A 19,335-nucleotide genomic window follows, 5' to 3' on the forward strand; every position below is an offset into this window, starting at 1 on the left:
AAATACATTTAGAGGGTTAGTATCGCAGTTTTACAGAACAGCTACAGATAGGAAAAAGAAAGTATCAGTGGCTTGGAGGACTCTAAATAAAAAATGCAAGCCATACTGACTTTAGATGACATGAAAATGTTTAATAAACACTTTATTGCATTCATATCCCACTTTATTCTGATAGTCACACTGTTTCTTCTTTGGTTTAAGAGGACTGCCACCTACTGAATTACCATCACCTTCAGCTGGTTTTAGGAAAGAGATCAATATTACCTTCAAATCATGAGAATTTGGACAGCAGCTTTTATGTATTTCTCTATAAAAATATAAAAAGGTATCTTAATATGTAAGGATTAGAGTGCTGGACATAGTCTTTGCTGCAGAAGTTGTTTTGGTGTTAACCTGGAAATCCTTGCTAGTAACTGCTGAATGGTTGCTTTCAGCTTTAAGTGTTTTCAAGTGATTTTATCTGGAATATTTCCAAGTGATTGACTATCATCTGTAAGGAGTGTGGAAAAATAACCCACAAATGACAGATTCCTAGATCTGCATTCATACATAATCCAAAAATTTCCACAAATATTACCTAGAAAAGTATCGCAAAATGTTTACAGATAATTATTAGAATTCAAGATAAACCTCACTGCTCAGAAAGTACAAAAAATACAGGAAAACGTTTCCTTCCCCACTGTCTCCTGCTGCCTGGGCATGCCATTTCTTAGGTTTTCATATGAAGGCAGAAATAAGAGAGAGCTGAAACGAGGCTGAGTAAAAATGAAACGTTAGAGATGATTTTTCCCTAAATTCTGTACCCAAAGATGCCATCTAGTGACCACCTCCTGAATGCAGGGACGGCTCCCGAAAACGCAGCTCAGAGCCCACATTACACATCAGCTGAGGGACATCTCCATCAATGTGTGTGTGTGTGAGAAGCAGAAGGGTGACGTCCTTAGCCAGGGTGCTTTTATTCATGGATATCTCTTTGTCAGTGTCGCTATTTTCTGGAAAAATCCATTTGCCCATGATTCTTCTCCTGGGAAGCTCAGAGAAAAATGAAAATAATAATTATCTGATTGCTTCTCATGTGTTTTGCTACTTTGGAATGTGGTTTGGAGATTGTTTATCCAACATGTGAATTGTTTTTACTTGGTGACCAATCTCCATCCAGCTGTGTCAGGACTGAGGCGTCAGTCACGAGTTTTTAAGTAGCATCTTGTTAAACCTTCTGTCTGTATCCTTCTTCTATTCTTTAGTATAGTTTAGTATAGCATTCTTTTATATAATATAATATAATATCATAAAATATTAAATTAGCCTTCTAAGAACATGGAGTCAGATTCATCAATTCCTCCTTCATCCTAGGGACCCAGCAAATACCACATCCCCTGGCACATCTGTCACTCCTTCCATGCTCCAATCTCTCCATCTGGAACGGGGCTGCTGTCCTCGGGAGCATTTCTGGCAGACTCTGTGTGCATCCCCAAACAGCAGAACACTGAGGCATTCACTGTTCCCCACCATTTCCTAGCCAGGAAAGGTCCTGTCTGTTCTTGCTACCCACACATATTAATTTTGACTTTACTCAGAAAAAAGTAATTTTTGGCTGGCAGCCGACAGGATCAGTGCACTGGCTCTGGCAGCACCCAGAACACAGGCTGGGAGAGAAGGATGCTAATCCCAAATTTTGGTGAGCCAGGAATGTGGGACCAAGTCAAAAAAACACCTTACTAAGGATGGCTCTTTGGAAAACTTGAGTCCAGCCTGACAGCCAAGAGAAACTCCTTCAAGGCCCTGGCACCCTTGATGATATTGGCTGTTAGGAAATGTGGAGAAAAGCTTTTGCACAGTAAGAGGTGTACAGTGGTGACCTTATCCTGAATTTAAACAAGGCCCACAGAAGAGCTGTACACACACACACACAGCATCCAGAAATCAAATCAGAGAGTGAGATTCAAGTTTGGATTGTATCTTTTTAAAATTCTGCTGCTGTAGGGCAGGGTAATTGATTTTCTGTAAGGAAAAAGGTGCAATCAGCACGTTCAGGATGTAGGAAGGCTTTTGAATATTGATATCCCAGATAAAGATACCAGGGCAGTCCGATTTATTGAGCTTCCAAATAGATGCTTGGGATTTTAGGATACTAATGGAATGAATTGATTTGTGTAACACAATATATTAACTTCAAGAAACCCTGACTTAAACATTGTCATCAAACCATTAGATAGCTAATCAAATGAATTTAATCAAAATTCAGAATATGTTCTTGTTTCTGAGATGCTGAAAAACATTAAGCACCAGGTCATGTATTATGCACATTTGGAAGATGGTCTATAGGGTATCTTTTACTTTTTTTACTTTAGAATAGCTCAGCAGAAAATCAGGGGAAAAACCAACAAGGAAGAGAAAAATCAATACAAATCATTAGTGTTTTCATATTCACATGAAAGTCTGATCATGTAAGCAAACTAAGTACTGCAAATTCAGGTAAAACCTGATTTAGGGCATCAAAAATGAATGCTTCAAATATACATGGCATGTACACACATCACAGGAGGGAAAAACACAATGTAATATATTGCAGGTTTCAGAAAAAACCCTTTTAAATGTATCTTTGCAAAATAAAGACTCCTCAAAAAAACCACCAAAAAATAAAAACAAAAAGAAACCCCTTTAAAAACAGTGTACCTTTAAAATTAAAGCTGTAAAAGTAACTTTTATCAGCAATGATGCAATTTTAAGTGTCTTAATGTTTCGAAGCAGCCACATTTCAAGAAAAATGCAGAAAATAGCTGCAGAAAAACAACCTGTTTGCAGGAAATCATTGGTCTCTTACATTTATGAATAGCAGTAATGTTATATCATAACTCTTCATATGTGTTTGGGAAAACATTAAAGCCACTCTCACATATCTTAGGGGGTGAGTGAAATGGGTTCCTTTTTTCATGCTCCTTTAAGTGACATATTTGCAACCTTTACCTTAAAGCTTGACAACGGGAGACTGCATGGGCAAATTTAATTTACTCTAAAGGTATAAAGTTAGAATGGATTTTTAAAAAATTAAATCAGAATGACAGGGATTGTAGCAATTTAAATTCACACCTGCAGCTCAAACTACTTTTCAAGCCAATCACAAACTTTTAGTGACCCTATACTCTTGGTCATCCCAGTCTGTGTCTGCCAAACCAGATAGGGCTGGGTGTGGGCATGCCGGCCTGGGAATTAAGTAATATTCAGGCATTAATCACTTCAAGCTGATTGATTTCCATTCAAAACTATCTGTTGTTGTGGTTAGTGTGGTTTCTCTGTGCTTTGAAGTGAGAGCTGAAAGTCAAACTGCCACTTAGTGACAGGTTGCATACTGCACTACAGAAGGTTTTATCAGAATTAAGCCCCAAGTTCTGGTTTAAAACACAAAACAACCACTGTTCTCCCAAATGCTTCCCAGAACAAGATTCCAGCAATAAGGGATAAGTGGTATTTTAAGCATACCCATTTCAGCGCCTGAGTAATCTGTCTAGGCATCTGAAACAGGAGGATTATTAAGGGAAAATCCTTGTCTGTGTGAATCCCGTTAGAAAGCCTAGATCCTGCTCCCTGTGCGCATGACAGTACCTGTGATCCTGCTGCCAACTATTTTGCTTCTATTCTACCAACATCTTGGAATATGGGATGCTTTTTCAAGCTTGTCTCTCATAAATAACACGACAACTTGAAATTTATCCCTGCTTATAGTTGTACTGGAAAACACTGGAAGAATCCCAAAATTACATGTGCTTAATGACATATGAAACACTTCATCAATATTGTTTCCATATAGCACAACCTAAGAAACTGGATAGGGTTTTTTAAGGAAAATTCTTAATATCTTTTGATTCTGAGCAGATCTGATGGTAGATTTTACATGCTGCCTTATTTGTAACTCGGGTCAATCCAGAAGAAGGATAATCAACTATTTACTGATTCTTTACTTTTAAAAGATTCAGTAACACATCTTAAACTGGATCAAAACAGCCTTGCAAGAACTTTCGGAAGTGCTTGTCTGATTAACTTGAGTATTTCCACTTAACTTTTAAATGTGATGAGTTGCAGCATCTTCCAAAGAAAGGTCAGGACTTCAAAAAATTCTAAATATTTACTTTTGAACAAGAATATTTATTATACATTTCAGTCTTCCAGTTCTATCCACAGGGCAAAACCTCACTGAATCTCCAAATACAGGAACTATGGTGTAGTTCAACTCATTAGAGTTCAACTGAAGGAATTTTTTATATTCAGAACTGAACACTAAAACATCTATCAAAATGAATACTTAAAAACATCTTGGTAGAGGTAAAGCTTCTCATTAAATAATCAGTATCACCTGCATTTATTAGCCAGCTAATAAGAGATATGCTAATAAGCTCAACACCTTTTTAATGAGGAAAAGTTCAGTAATATTTAACAGTTCTCTTCCCAGACACAGAATGATTAAATACAAGTTTGGGTTCAAGGTTACTTAGACTTTAGACACAGAAGTCACTATTTTAGGAACAATTTGCAGAGAGTTTTACACACAAACTAATCTAAAAAAATAAAAACGTAAAAAATTATTATATTGTATTATATTAATTTTTAATATATATTTTATCATATGTATATGATATATATTATAAAATATATTTTTATATAGTTATATGTATAAATATAATTTTTTTCCCCCATGTCAGTGGCAGCATTAAAAGCACAGTTAAACACACACCCAGAGAGAAGCTGGAGGTAGTGGCACAGGCAAGCTCAAGGCTCCAGCAGCACCTGCAGCCCCTCTGCTCCCCAGGTGTGTGCTCCTCCCTGCTACTCAGGTCACAACACTTCCCACCCCGAGGCACTCAGGGGCACCGAGCCCTCAAGGCGAGGTCTGGGACTGTCTGCCTGCGCCAAGAGGTGTCTGTCCTTCCCAGCACTGAGCAATCTGCTTTGGGGGAGTGAGAACCTGAGGACAGCCACTCCTGAGAATACCATCTCTGTGCTGCAGCAGGGAGGAAAGCAGCAGCATCATCCCACTGCTGGGCTGCTCAGGAAACACAAACAGTGCATTGTCCATCAGGGCAATGATGAATCACCCCTCTGACAATCATTTCCACCTCCCTGCTCTCCTTGCCCCCAAGAAACAAGACGTTTCCAGGAAAATAATAGCTTCCCTTTTTCATCTGTCCACCTGCTGCCCAGAATACAGGTAATATTTCACCAGCTCACCCTGAAAATGGGAATGCATTTATAAGCAAAGCATTAAAACCAGTGAGGAAGAGTAATATAAGGAGTTCAAGAGTCCATTTGGAAACAAACTACACCTTTAAGATTTGTTTGCTAAAAATGAAACAAGATTCTTTAATTTGCCTTTCTCTGGGGCAAGATCATACCAAAAATTCATAACATTAGAAACACACTCTGCTTCTTCAAATAAACCAATTCTGGCATTATTTCTTCTGACAGTCTTTTGTTTGCTGCATGTAGCTGTGCCTTGTCCTTGGGTGATAAAATCTTAGCATGAAAACTTGGGGATTTTGGGAAGGTGTCCTGGATTTTCCTATCTATATTTGCATTTTTCTTTCAAACAGTGGCCCAGGCCTCAAAGTCTCCTATGAGATCAAGCCAAAGGAGAGGTTTGATCCTGGCGAAATGAAAGAAAAAGTATAATCTATAAGGATTATAGATAATCTGTAGTCAGGAATATAACTATTTTCCCTTCTTTTTAAAGTCTTGATTAACAAATGTTAATATAACTTTTAAAAAATAACTTTATAACTTACCTGACAAACAAATTTTGATATAAAGACGTGTTAAATTTCATTTCCTGAAACTACTAATGTGTTGTGCAGGGTACCCAATATAATTACTTTCATTATTTTCAGGAGAGCAGCCAAAATACAGAACTATTTTCAATGTCTCTCTAGACAGCACTAAACTATTTCTTGATGCGTGCAAAACATAACTGCAAGCATGGAATAAAGACTTAGTGATTGTTGTATAATTAGAGTTGAACCCTTAGCTATAAAAAAAAAAAAAAAAAAGACCCAAAACAATACACTGAAGTGCTTTTTTGCTTGTAAGTCATCCACAAAATCAGTTTGACTTTCACAGCCACATTTTATATTTGTGAATTGTGGACTGACTGTGGTTGAGAAAGTTGATGGACATTTTCCATTTCAGTTCAGAAAGCAAAGCCCAAGTTCAAGACCCAGCTACAAACACAAACACACTCTTGTGTGTAAATAACATAACCAACTTACACTACCACTTCAAATTCAATCCATTTTGGGAGTTCACAATTGGGAACATTCACTCAGATCTGTCTGTTGTACCTGGAGACCAAGAATCTATTTCTGACCCGAGTATCCCTTTAGTACTGATCTATAACAAAATGAGCTGAGCTCTCTAGCAAGGGAGGGAAGCAAAAAGCAGAGCCATGATTTCAGAACAGAATATGGATTATCTGACAGCTGCTCTGTTTAGGCATCATTTTCCTGATCACCTCCAGCACTGCCATTACTTTAGGCAGTTGCTCCATCATCTTCCTTGAATTAAGAAGAATTTGATCTCAACTAACTGGGGAGAGTTTCAAAGAGTTTTCAGCTTCTGTTGTCAAGCCTTTTATCTGAGCAATTAAAAATCAGAAGGGAAAAAAAGCCCCAATGTGTCATTTAGTGCGGCAGAAAAAGATGACTTCTCAACACTTTTGGAGTATGTACAGATCTAAGGCTTGCCTTGCTTTTTTTTTTTTTTTTTCAAAATTGCTTTTAAAAGTGTTAGGTAATGCTAAATGTAATGAGTTAGATGAATTAAACCATTGTATTTAATTCTGATAAACACGTAGAATGATTTGAACAGAAGTCGTGTTCTGATATAAATAATATTTACACAAGTGCACCAGGGAATCCTGGTTAAACAGAATTTCAGGGGGGAAAAAAAGGATGTTAAATCAAAGTAAAAGCTACTGCTACTGTCATTTAAGATACTTAGAGAAAGCAAAAAGATCAACTACAGTTGATCAAGGTTCATAATATATTACAAAGTATCCCTAATTATAAAACAAAACAAAACAAAACAAAAAACTATTAGTATAGAGATGCTAGAATTAAAATATATATTCTTTATGAAATTTGTAATGCTCCAGAATTCCAGGAGGTAAAAGCTACAGATTTTTGTCTGCTAACAGTCATTAAGATCTGCCAGGTTTGTTAAACTTTGAGAAGCTCAAAACAGATTTTAATGGCTTGAATGAGTAGTTTCCACAAGAACAACTGGGAATCAAAAATTAGGTATTACTCCTAGGGTTTTAGCATGTTTAAGAACAGGGCTGCTCAAATTCTGCCACAAGCTGAAGTATTCTCTCTTAAACCAATAATTGGGCTTAAATTCCCCAGGAGGCTCCATCACTTCATAAATCATTCACTTCATAGCTTTAACTTTTTGGTGCTTCTACAGTAATTTGTAACATTAGACATCTCTGATGTCTCTATCTGCTCTCAACTTGAAAATATTCCATGGGCTGTGATTTTGAACAGAAAATGGGAATGCATCACTAGAAGTTAAAGGAATAAACCATCATAGTAACTCCTTTCTTGAGACATCCCTCAGAGTTTGCACTTCTTTGATCCTCTGTGGTGTGACAGATGATTTCTTGAGGGAAAAAAAATGCAGCAAGAACCAGAAGAGGAAAAACTCTCCACCTGCATGTCCTATTTCACACAGCAGCAATCCCACATGCACTGGAAATGTTGAGTTTCCTACCACGTAACTCTCATTTTATATTGCTATGCAATTTATTCTTAGCCTATTTCAATGCTTTGGAGAACTGTGCTGCTCCTTTCCAGCTGATTAGAGTTATTCCTAAGTGGCTCTTAGCAAGCATGGAAATGGGAGTGAAAGGGATGAAGTACATGTCAGCTGAGCAGCCCAGACAGTAAAATATTATGAATTAAAAATTCCTTATTCAGAGATAAGTATGCAGACAGGCTTACATTCTCTACAAGCTCTAGACATAGGCTTGCTTTTTTTTTTTAAATTTGAATAATTTTGTTTGATGCTTTGGCTTTATGCTGCCCTCAAAAGCTCTACAAATTATGAAATTATTATCATGGAATCCTTTCTTTCACTCTTCCTTCAAATCAGACCTGCATCATTATTTGAGAAATGTGTTGGTAGACTCAGTACTCCCAAGGAGTTCTAACAAATACTCCTGTTAGAGTAAGAAATCTCTATTGCTTCTTGCTCAGAAGATCAAGACTGAAAGAAGGAAAGGCCTTTCAAGGCACCTTTGGCCAGAGAGGACACCCTGCAGGTTGTGTGGGAAGCAGATGGCTCCCTCCCAAAGCCAGCCTGCAGATAAAAACAGCTCTCCAGTCACCTCTGCCTCCTTCTTCCCATTATTATTGAGTGATGATTCATTCCAGAGCCTTTTCCCAAACTGCTGTTTATCATCACTGGGAGCACAAATGCCTCGCTCAGCAAAGCTAAAGTGCAGAAACTTGCTGAGGTTCATTCTTTGAATTTCTATCACTTGAGACAAAAAAGTGGGGTTGATTTACATCCTCAGCTACAGAGAGTTGTCAGAATTAGTTGATTATTACTGCACCAAGCTCCTGTGTCAGCTGGGCTTTGTGGGCTGGCTTGCCAGCACCTCTCATCTAGTTCTTTACACAGATTTTTTTTTCTTCTTTTTTTTGGTTGCAGTATAGTTATCCCATTGATTGATGGAGGAGAATGCAGTTTAAGCAAAAATATGGTATACGGCATATTCCTGATCTTTCTAAAGCATAAATCAGACACAGAGTATCTTTGTGTATGTGCTGAGTGTTGTCATCCATTCCCAATTTTTTTTAATGACAGATCTGTCCATAGGAAACATTATGTGGCAGAAAATCACTCCTTAAAAGATGAAATTGTTCAGAATCCCATGAATCAGGTGGTTGGTTGTGCAAAACACAGAAGAAAGGCAGGAAAGAGCATTTCAGAGGTCAGAGCTTTGGAGACATCCCTCAAGGCATGGGGACTGACTGAACAGTGCCTAACCTGTCAGCCTGGGCTCTGGGTACCAGGGTTACAATGGGATCCCACCTTCAGAGCTTGACTGGGATTAAAAATTTAATATAATAAAATAAAAATATAATATAATAATATAATATAATATAATATAATATAATATAATATAATATAATAGTCATTCCTTGAGCTTTCAACCCATTTGAAATGGCTGCTTTTGTATCTGCATCACAGCACACTTTTTCAACTACATGTGAAGCAATCTTGCCTTTTCAATTTGATTTCAATTTGTATGTTCTCTTTGCCATATTGAGTCCAGTCTGCACTGTTAAGTCAGAACATATTTCCCAGCCCTCAGAACTTCTTAGCTCCTTACACTACTGCCATGAGGATGTTTGTGTTTAACTTTCCCAACAAAAATATCTTTCCTTCACATATATAAATTTCTTTTATACTTCCTCCAGTTAGTCCTTCCAGCTGCAGCAATGTTTTGTCCTTAACTGCTGCTGCTAATGCCAAACAGTTCAAGTTGTACAATAATTCTGCCACAGGTACACAGGCACCTTCTACTCAAGGTGAAATCTTGTGGAAGGAGAATTTATCAAAATTTATTATCAAAACCCTTGAGGTGCTCTCATTTGGTGAGATACCATCTCTTCTGTCTCATTGAAACCCACTTATTTCTAGTGGCTTCCAAAGCTATTTGTGCATAGAATTTTTCTGAGTCCTAATAAACACTACAACATTTCTATTTATTCTTCAGTTGCCTTTCTAGCTAAAAATAAGACAGAAGTGATCGTAACAAATCAGGAATAATTTGTTAAAAAGGATTTTGCTAATCTGGGTCATTTATAAAAGGTGGGCCATTTAGGCTGGATGAAAAGGGGGTTTTTATCTGCTTTTTCCCCCCTCCACTGCTGTGTTTAACACAGAATCATAGAGTCAATTATATGGGATAAGGCACTGGTTTTACAAATGGGTATCTATTATGTCCAGACAGCAAATTTGGGAAACCAAGACTCCTGTACTTCTGGAGGGTCAGTACAAATGTTAGCTCCTCAGTCCACAGTAAAGCATCCTTCCTTCTTGCAGGAAGGCAAATCCATTTTCTAGCAGGCTGGCTGGCTCAACTGCCTGGGAAGGTGTTGTGCTAATTATAAAAAGGGATGGTGAAAATGAGGAGCAAATCTGGTTTTACTGAACACACAGTTTAAAAACTAAGAATGTGGAAACCAGAAAATTCTCTGCTTCAGAAACAGCAAAAGGATGCATTTTATTAACACAGCTTGGATTTTTTTGGTAACTTCTGGGATTGAGAGGGAATGCTGGACAAGGATTGCTGCAGTTTCTGCTTTTAACACCCTTGTACACCCTTGTACAGCTACATAGGTAAAAGAGAAATTGCAAGGACACTCTGCTATTCCTGGATAATCTGTCTCTACATTTTCAAGTTGCTGGAAACTCAGGAATAAGGGATACCAAACAAAAGCACAGGCACTGTGCTCAGGAAGGGACTAGAGGTGGCAGTCAGCCTGGCTGACAGGGTGGTCTCAGTGATCACTGAGGTCACAGAGTTCACAGAATTCACAGAATGACTGGGTTGGAAGAGACCTTCAAGATCATCGAATCCAACCCATGCCCTGACACCTCAACTGAACCATGGCACTGAGTGCCACATCCAGCCTTCTCCTAAATACATTGAGGGATGGAGACTCCACCACCTCCTGGGGCAGGCCGTTCCAGTACTTTATCACTCTTTCCATTAAAAGCTGTTTCCCAACATCCAACCTAAACTTCCCCTGACACAGCTTGAGACTGCGTCCTCTGGTTCTGTCAGTTGCTGCTTGGAGAAAGAGACCAACCCCACCTGACTACAGCCGCCTTTCAGGGAGCTGTAGAGAGTGATAAGGTCACCTCTGAGTCTCTTTTGCTCCAGGCTGAGCACCCCCAGCTCCCTCAGTGGTTCCTCACAGGGTTTATGTTCCCAGCCCCTCTCCAGCCTTATTGCCTCCTCTGGATGCGCTCCAGCGTCTCAAAGTCCTTCCCAAACTGAGGGGCCAGAACTGGACACAGCACTCCAGGTGCAGCCTCACCAGTGCCAAGTACAGGGGAAGAATGACCTCCCTGCTCCTGCTGGCCACACTGCTCCTGATCCAGGCCTTTCCTGACACAAATATCCCATGCCTCTCTGCCACCTTGGAGAGGAAAAGGCAGTGTGGAGCCTGGCAGAGTCTGCTGTGACGCTAGAGGTCAACACGGGCACAGCTCCATGGGCAGCGCAGGGCCGGCAATGTGCCCTGCCAGTGCTGCCCCCGGGACTGGCACAGCCCGGGCTGCACAGATCAGATCCTTGCCTGGAAAAAGGAGCTCTTGAGAACTGCTCATGATCACTGCAGCCACGTGCCCGCATCAGATCTTATCTGAAATAAACTCCCAGCACTCCTACAGCTACTAATAAGGTGTATCCCAAGAGCACAGGATAGAAAAAGGCACGAAGGAGGCTATGGAATGAAAACTCATCCTAAGAAAATATTAAAAATGAGGCTGGAACTCAAGGAAAGGTGCACTGAGGAGGTCAAGGGTTGAAAGACAGCAAGAATCTCTCAGACACACAGAGTCTGCCTTTATATCAGTATCCTTGGTAAAATCTAGGAGTTCTCCAGGCACTTCAGGGAGGAAGAAATAATAAATGATAAAGTTGGAATGTAGCTTAAGATAACTTCCAGCCTGAAAATGAATACTTCACCTCAGTTGTGGGCAATCAGACAGCCCTGAATTCTGAAGGATGTGGAGCATAAAATCACAAGTGTAATAGAATGCATTTATCTAGTAAGTCCCTCAAGTTCATGTAATACCTTATGATGGAAGAAAGGCAAACAGAAACATCAAAATTAAAGCAGGAGAAACATTCTTTCAACTTACCTAGATCATTTTAGCAAAAAACAAAAACAAAAACAAAAACAAACCAAAAACCAAAACAAAACCAAACAAAAATATTTTAACATATTTCGGAATAGAAAAACATTTCAAAATGGAATTGGCTCATTACTGAATAACACAACATAACTGTCAATGCAGAATGAGTAAATATGTGACATTTGTATTCCCTGTTTGAGCAGGTAAAATGCAAGATGATATGCCAGCCTCATCTGAGGGAATATTTCTACTCAGAATAATTCTGCAAAATGTTAAAAACTAGCTACAAAATGCCAGAAACTGGCATTTTTTAAAATGAGGTAGCACGAAAGTCTTTTTTGTAAGAATTTTTTAAAAGCAGGCAAAATAATTTAGCAGACCACAATAATGATTCTCTTTGCTGTTGTTCTTTTTCCATTGGATCTCAAAATGTCAAGGGAACGTTAAACTGGAAAGCAGCAGGTCCTGTGCTGGTGCCATTAAAGGGCAAATGAGACAACCTGGATAACTGGGAGCCCATAGATTTGGCATCAATACTAGCAAAATAATGGAGCAATTCCTACAAGTCTCAATTAATGGAGGATAAAAGAAAGGAAGTATAATTAATGCCAGTCAATATGATTTTATTTGGAAAACAGAACCTGCCAAGCTGGCATGGTATCTTTGAGGCGAACACAGGAACCAGGTGCAGTTCTGTCCTGCCCACTTCCAGAGAACAGTTGGGATTGCAATAAAGTTCCCTAAAAATGGAACTTTCCTTAGAAATGAGATTATACAGCATCCTGACATGAAACACCTGCCCAGCAGTTTTACTGGGCCTGGAGTGTTTAATTGGAGTTTGTTTTTTCCAAGAACTATTCCTCTTTCCCCACTCATGGCGTGCAAATGACAAGCCTCTATTAAACACAATTGTTCAAACTTAATAGCAAAGGGAAGCTGCTGGAAGAAATGTTCCTAAATCTCGTTGAGGGGAAAGAACTGTTGCTGTGGTGCTGGTGTGGAAAAAGCTGAGTCTGAGCTTCATTTCCTCCACATTTAAATGATCTACTTTCTAAATCATTATCATAAGAAGTTCTGCTGCTTTGCAAAGACCACGATGCAAATTCTTGCAAGAGGCACAAGTTTGTGATGTTTCTCAGCTGATGTTCTTTCAGCAATCCCAACAGACCTAATTTAATTTCTAATCATTTCACCATGCCTATCACATTTTTCTAAATTACTTCTTCATTTTTACTCAGAGGGAATACTGGCTGATTTTTGCTTATAAAGCTTTTCCCTTTCATTCCCATTGTTTCCTATGCAGAGGGAATGCACAGAGCAATTCTGTGATCAGCTGCTTTCACTCCATGCCATATTTCAATAATAATATGGCTCATACTGTGCATTCCATATATTTCATTTCCCTCCCAGCTCCAACCTCTATCACATTACTCACAGAAGCATTGAACCTCATTCTGGGTGCGGGACATTTTTTGAGACAGCCCAGCAAAATATGGGAGTGAACAAGTTCACTGCCAGAGAAAATGTGTCCCTTTTGTTCCTATTTAATTACATTTTCATCCTTTTTAGAGTAGAAGAATGGCATATTTAAAGCCTTAAGCTATGTTAACATTTTTATTCCCACTGTACCATAAGCAAACAGGAAAACAATCAGAAAGAAGGCAATAGTTATAAATTACAGTAAATGTCTGGTGCTTTGCCAGACACATGGCATAAGTCTTCTTAATTTCATGTCAGAAAATTTGTAACATGCTTCTGTTTATATTCTTTTCTTGCTTCCAGTTGCCATAATCCTTTTGTTCCTCTTGTGACAATTCTTTTCTTAATTTTTGTGTTCCTTTGAAGGATCAAAGACATTGTTGCTCAAAAAACAATCATCGTCTATTAAGACAATCCTGTCACATAGTGTATTTACCTCCTGAAGAAATTCTCAAGGAAGTCTTTAAGGATTTGTAACAAACAGGTTTGGTTACTCTCTCTTCAAAATCACTGAAAAGATGCAAAACTTCTTCCTTATCTTTAAACTTCACTTCATGCCCTCAGAATTTTCTACAGATCTGGAGAAAAATGGATCACTCAAATTTAATGCAGGGTTACTGTTCCTACACTGGGCAATTCCAGCCTCAATCTTCCTTTTGTTTAATACATCTCCATCTCTAAATTCCGACTTTTCTCAAGCCCTTTGAAGAGCTACACAACACTTCTCCTCCTATTCTCAGAGCCTGGATCCATTCTCTCCAAATATTAGATCTGGTTTTGCCTCCTCCTCTTTTGCCCTCTCAAAAGGGAGATAGAAAAGGAAGCACAACCTCTCCACAAAGGGAAAAAAAAAAAGAAAAGTATACCTTGCAGTTTATAATGTCATGCATAAAAGAAAAACATCTGTAAATGAATGATACAATGCATAAATTTTAGTGTATCATCTGTGCAATGCCAGAAGTTCTTAATCAACACAACAGAGATCTAAAAACACATCAATAGATGATTTCAAACTCCATACACTCCTGGAGAACATTAATTATATTCTCAGAGCTCATTTATAATGAGCTTTTAATTAGAGAGGATGTCCTCACATCTTAATTCTTAAAAGCAGAGCAATGATGAGATGGTAGGTAATTCTTAAAATAACCTGCTTTAATGTAGATTTCATTTTCTTTTATTATACCGGGACTATAAAGGATCCTTGCTTAAAGTTACTTGTGGCAATACACGTGTGTGATAAAGGAGGATTCCGTTTCCCTTGTTATCAGTAGGGATGGGTATGAGATATCCCACTAAAGGATGCCTCCTCTAGCATTCAGGGAAAGGTCAACAGGGCTGTGAACAAGAGCTAAATGCATTGTATGACTCCCTCAGACTGGGAGAAGACCGGCCAGGTTTTCTTCCCTTATTTATTTGTCTCATTAAACATTCTCCCACTCTTTAGAAAATAAAACACAACATAATCCTGTACAAAATGTCTGCATACAGCTCTGTGTAAAAGCTTTGGTACTTCCCAGCATAGTTCCTCATGAGAAAGTCTGTTTACCTGGACACTAAAATCCAATCAATAAACCTACCTGTATTTTTTAGTTCAGCAGCTCAGCTTTATCCAATTCTCCCATTTCTAGCAGTGCACAAAGGCCCTAATGTGTCTGTTGGGACAGACATGTGGCATCTGTCACATTAGGGTTCAACAGGGGCTTGATGTGATTACCTGGTTTGCTTTCATTTGGTTTGCACTGAACTTCTTCCACACACTCTGCAGGAAACCAGCCAATATGTCCCCGGGTGCTGCCTTCCCAGAATCCACCTTCTCCGATGCTCAGCACTAAACAGGGCAGACACAGGCAGTGTTACATTTTGCCTCCTCACACAAATACACAATTTTGGCATTACACATTCAGTAATCCCTGAAAACTAGGGATTACTGTGCAATAACTAATGCTGGTACCCCCAAAATGGGCACAGAGTAACCTTTAAGCAGGACCCTCCCTACTCAGTCTTTGTAACTCCCCAACTTAATTTTTTTACCACAGGTTTCCTTGGCCTTCATACAACTGTTTCCATTTTCAGTGTTCTCACTGCTGGATTAATCAAGGATAAATACATGGTAATACCACTACCAAAAAAACCACTGTCTTGTCTGCTGAAATGAAGTGCTGAACCCATTGTCAAATTGCACCCACACTGAAATGGATTTTAATAATACATATTTTGATATCTCCTGTTTTTCCTGCCTCCTAAGGAAACATGTTATTTGATACAGTGGGTGGCTCCAGGGATTTGCAATGCAGGTTGAGTAATATCATTTAAGGGTTTGAATACACAGCAAACACTTGAACCTCCCAAAGGTGAGATCTACAATGGCGATGCCTTTTGAAACATTTCAATGATTTTTTTTTTCTCTGTAGAAGAAAACAACAATATGGAGAAGAATGGTTTGTCAATAGGAGAAGAAGGTTTTATCTGGTACTTCTAATTATCTTGATATTAATTCTAGGACTCAGAAAGGATTGTGACAAAAGCCTGCAGAGCAAGAATTTTATAAGTAAGCAACTGGAGGTGAATTATGGTGATGGAAGGACCCTAAATACTTGCTATGGTGTTTAAATTAGTATTATAAAAGTTCCTGCAAAGCACTGTATGTTTACTGTGTATTAGAAGACTATAAATGTACTGTTAGAAAGATGCTGTACATTAATATTGAGACAAAGATGATACCTCAACAAAACCAGGTTGATTGGGAATTTGGATCAGACACACAGCACAGATGCTCAGAGCTTCCCAAAAGCTCTGAGCCCAGCTCCATCCACTGAGTGCCAGCTCAGCCCCAACTGCCCCTGCTGAAAATCAAGGCTAACTAGCTCAAATCCATCTCTCTGCTGAGGGATTCCAGTACCTGAGATCCTGCCTCTGCAGGGTATTTCAGTGCAGGAGGGACATAAAGGAGAGCAGCTTTGTTGGTCTCCAATACCAGCACTTCTGGCACTGTTAAAACCTTGCCAGACTTTAAAACCCTGGTCCCTGCCTGCAGTTGAACTCAGGATCAGCACAGCTGCTGTGACTCAGGGGCACTGAAGCTGAACTTGATTTGCACTAGTACAGAGCAGGATGAAAATTAAATTAATCAGAGTCCCCCCCAAAAACAAACAAACAAACAAACAAACAAACAAAAAATTCCTGGTAATGTGAAAGAAGACACCAGGAGCTGTAAAACTGCATTTGAAAGTAAATGTTTACCAGGGTTTTTATTAATGCAACCCTCAGCTAATTGTGGTATCAGTTCCAGAGCATGGCCATCTATTAACAGAGACATTTGACAGCAAAATGTTTATAAAAATGTCACTTTTAAGCCTTTTAATGTAGTATATTCCAAGATACAGATTCCATGAACTTCACATTTACACACCACCACAGTAAGAAGTACATACTAAGTCCGAGGAAACATCCATTAAGGAAAAGTCCTACAACTGGATGGGCCCCAAATGCACAATTTATCAAGCACCTTTCTGACATGTATGAGAAAACCTATAACTTATAACTCCTATAAACCTAGCAAATTATGGGATACTGGGGGAGGGCATTGACCTTGGATGACACCAAAACTCTACAATGAAAATTGAGCTCAATTTTTAAATATTAGCATGACTTAAAAAAAAAATAAACATGGGGCATAATTAATGAAAAAATATGTTACTGTATTCTGGGTGTTGTTAAAAATATCTAAAGCCTGTGCACATTAACTGACACACATTGTCCAGCTGATAATTCAGTGTTACATAAAACATTCCCTGATCATCCATCCAATATAAATGGGGAATTCAGCAGCTTCCAATACATTTTTAACAATGTAACATCTGCTCACATAAGAAAGCATTTCTTAGATATGAGAAAAGGAACCAGGAAAACTTAATAAACCTATATGTATATATTAGAATCATTGTAGAATCCAACTGTAGTTAGTTTAATTTCAGTCATAAAAGAGAGTGTAGGACTCCAGCCAAAAGAAATTTCCAAATCTGAGACAGTGACAGTCCTATCGCCAGTAATTAGCTGCCTTTTTTTTTTTTTTTTTTGAGAGGAGTTTTCAGCACTGAATCTCAGTCCTGGATTTCACTCCACAAACTGGCAAGATGCTCAGAACAAAACCTACTTAGATGTTGAGACAGACTTCCCTAATTTGGTATTTTATTAATCTGTCAGATCTGCTGACAGTCCCAATTCCAGCTCTAGAAAGAGAGATGCACTGTAAGGAGGAAGTTGGGCATTTCAAACACATGGAGTGATTTCATGTGCTTGTGGCAGTAGCAGCTAATGCAAATCAACACTTTTTGGAAACAAAATTTGCCTTGGAAGACTGTCTGTGAGTGCAGGGTGAAAAGGGATTCCTACAGAGCAGAACCAGACCCACTTTAGCCCATTATTATATGAATTATTGAGTATTAGCCATCACTAATAGCTAGAGCAAAGGAAAAAAATGTGTAGTCCTGCCTGAAGACATAACATCCATGGAAAAGAAGTGGAAGGGTGAAATGAGTGCTGCTGGAGTGCATGCAGCCTTCAACATTCTCCTGCTGGGGGCCAGGAGAAGGAGGAAAATCCTGCTGGAGCTGCAAGAGTCACAAAGATTCTGACACAAGAGGCAAATGAGGGACAGCCCTGGGTTCAGCTGATGTGCAGAGAGAGACAAATTGCTGTGGATATGGGGGACAAGCTCATATTCCAATGCAGAAGTTGAGCCCTAGATGGTTCTGCATCCCCTAAAACCTTGAAATGATCTTCTTCCCCCTCACATGGTGCCATTAATAAGAAATTCTGCCGCATGAGCCAAGGCTATAATAAAGTATAGATCTATAAAAACTGGCAACACTTCACTCACTCCAAAGCAGGGGACTTAAAGGATAAATAGAAAAATGTAATTTATCCATTGTACCCATGAATTGTTTTTTTAGAATGAGCTCTTCATTTCTATCTAACCTCCCCCAATAGTGTTTAAGAGACTCACTGTAACAGATAATTTGTTACCAGTGAGAGATTTTCTAATCAATCTTTTCCCTGCTGAAGGACAAAACAATGGTAAATAAAAGGATAACTTTCCCAAAATTAATAATAAGGCTTTCTAATTTCCAGTGGTTTTCACTTTTCTTTTGGTAAAATCAAAAGGTGTGGTTGCTATGGCAAAAGCAGGTCAGATGCTCTTCACACACAACCTGAATTACAAAAAGAATCTGCTGTTGTAAGAGTGAAATAAAGGTTCTTGTAACATCAGGTATCCTGAGACATCTTTTCACAACAAAAGTGTGGTTTAAAAGAGGAGTTGTGTCCAATTATAGGAACAAAACTGTAAAGCAAAATTGGATAAGCACCAAACAAGTGGGTAACAGGAAAACATGGATAGGCAGGTGACAATCAGGAGCTTGTATTTTAATGTCTTTAAAGCATTATACTTAAAATCAGCAAGATTCTGCCAGAAAATTAAATATAGAGAATATTTTAAAATATATATTGTAAAATTAATAGAATAGAGCATAAATGCTTTGTCTTTTGCAAATCTAAGTCTAATGAAAATGTATCTATTGTAATTGATATTAATACAGCACACTAATCACAAACAGATTAATTACTCAATATACCATCAAAATTATTTTAATCAAAAGAACACAGAATATGTATCCTCCCACATTACAGCTCCCTCCATGCCCCAACAAGAAATGAAAGTATTTTTTCTAAACAAATTATAGGGACTACTATTTCTAAATTCCTTGTGATACTGAAATGCCCAGGAGCAAATTGTTCCAGGCAGCCTTATTCACAAAAATGTCAAGGAAATTTAAAGCCAAATTCAGGCCAATGTCTTTACAGCTGTTACAGCCTGTACCTAAAATGTCTTTGTAATATCTAAATCAATTTTTAGTGCTTGGATAAACT

General features: G+C 38.5%; 1 protein-coding gene across 1 annotated transcript in view; it reads right to left on the reverse strand.

Annotated features, from left to right (window-relative positions):
- SHANK2 (SH3 and multiple ankyrin repeat domains 2) overlaps positions 1-19,335 on the reverse strand; it is a gene marked incomplete at both ends in the record, with an annotated part of 241,253 nt that overhangs the window by 141,197 nt on the left and 80,721 nt on the right. The window contains one exon of the mRNA XM_084208756.1: positions 15,122-15,235. Coding sequence (XP_084064882.1) covers positions 15,122-15,235 — 114 coding nt within the window. The remainder of the gene's footprint in view (positions 1-15,121; positions 15,236-19,335) is intronic.

This window comes from Fringilla coelebs (assembly GCF_963513975.1).
Source record: "Fringilla coelebs genome assembly, chromosome: 6".
NCBI lineage: Eukaryota > Metazoa > Chordata > Aves > Passeriformes > Fringillidae > Fringilla > Fringilla coelebs.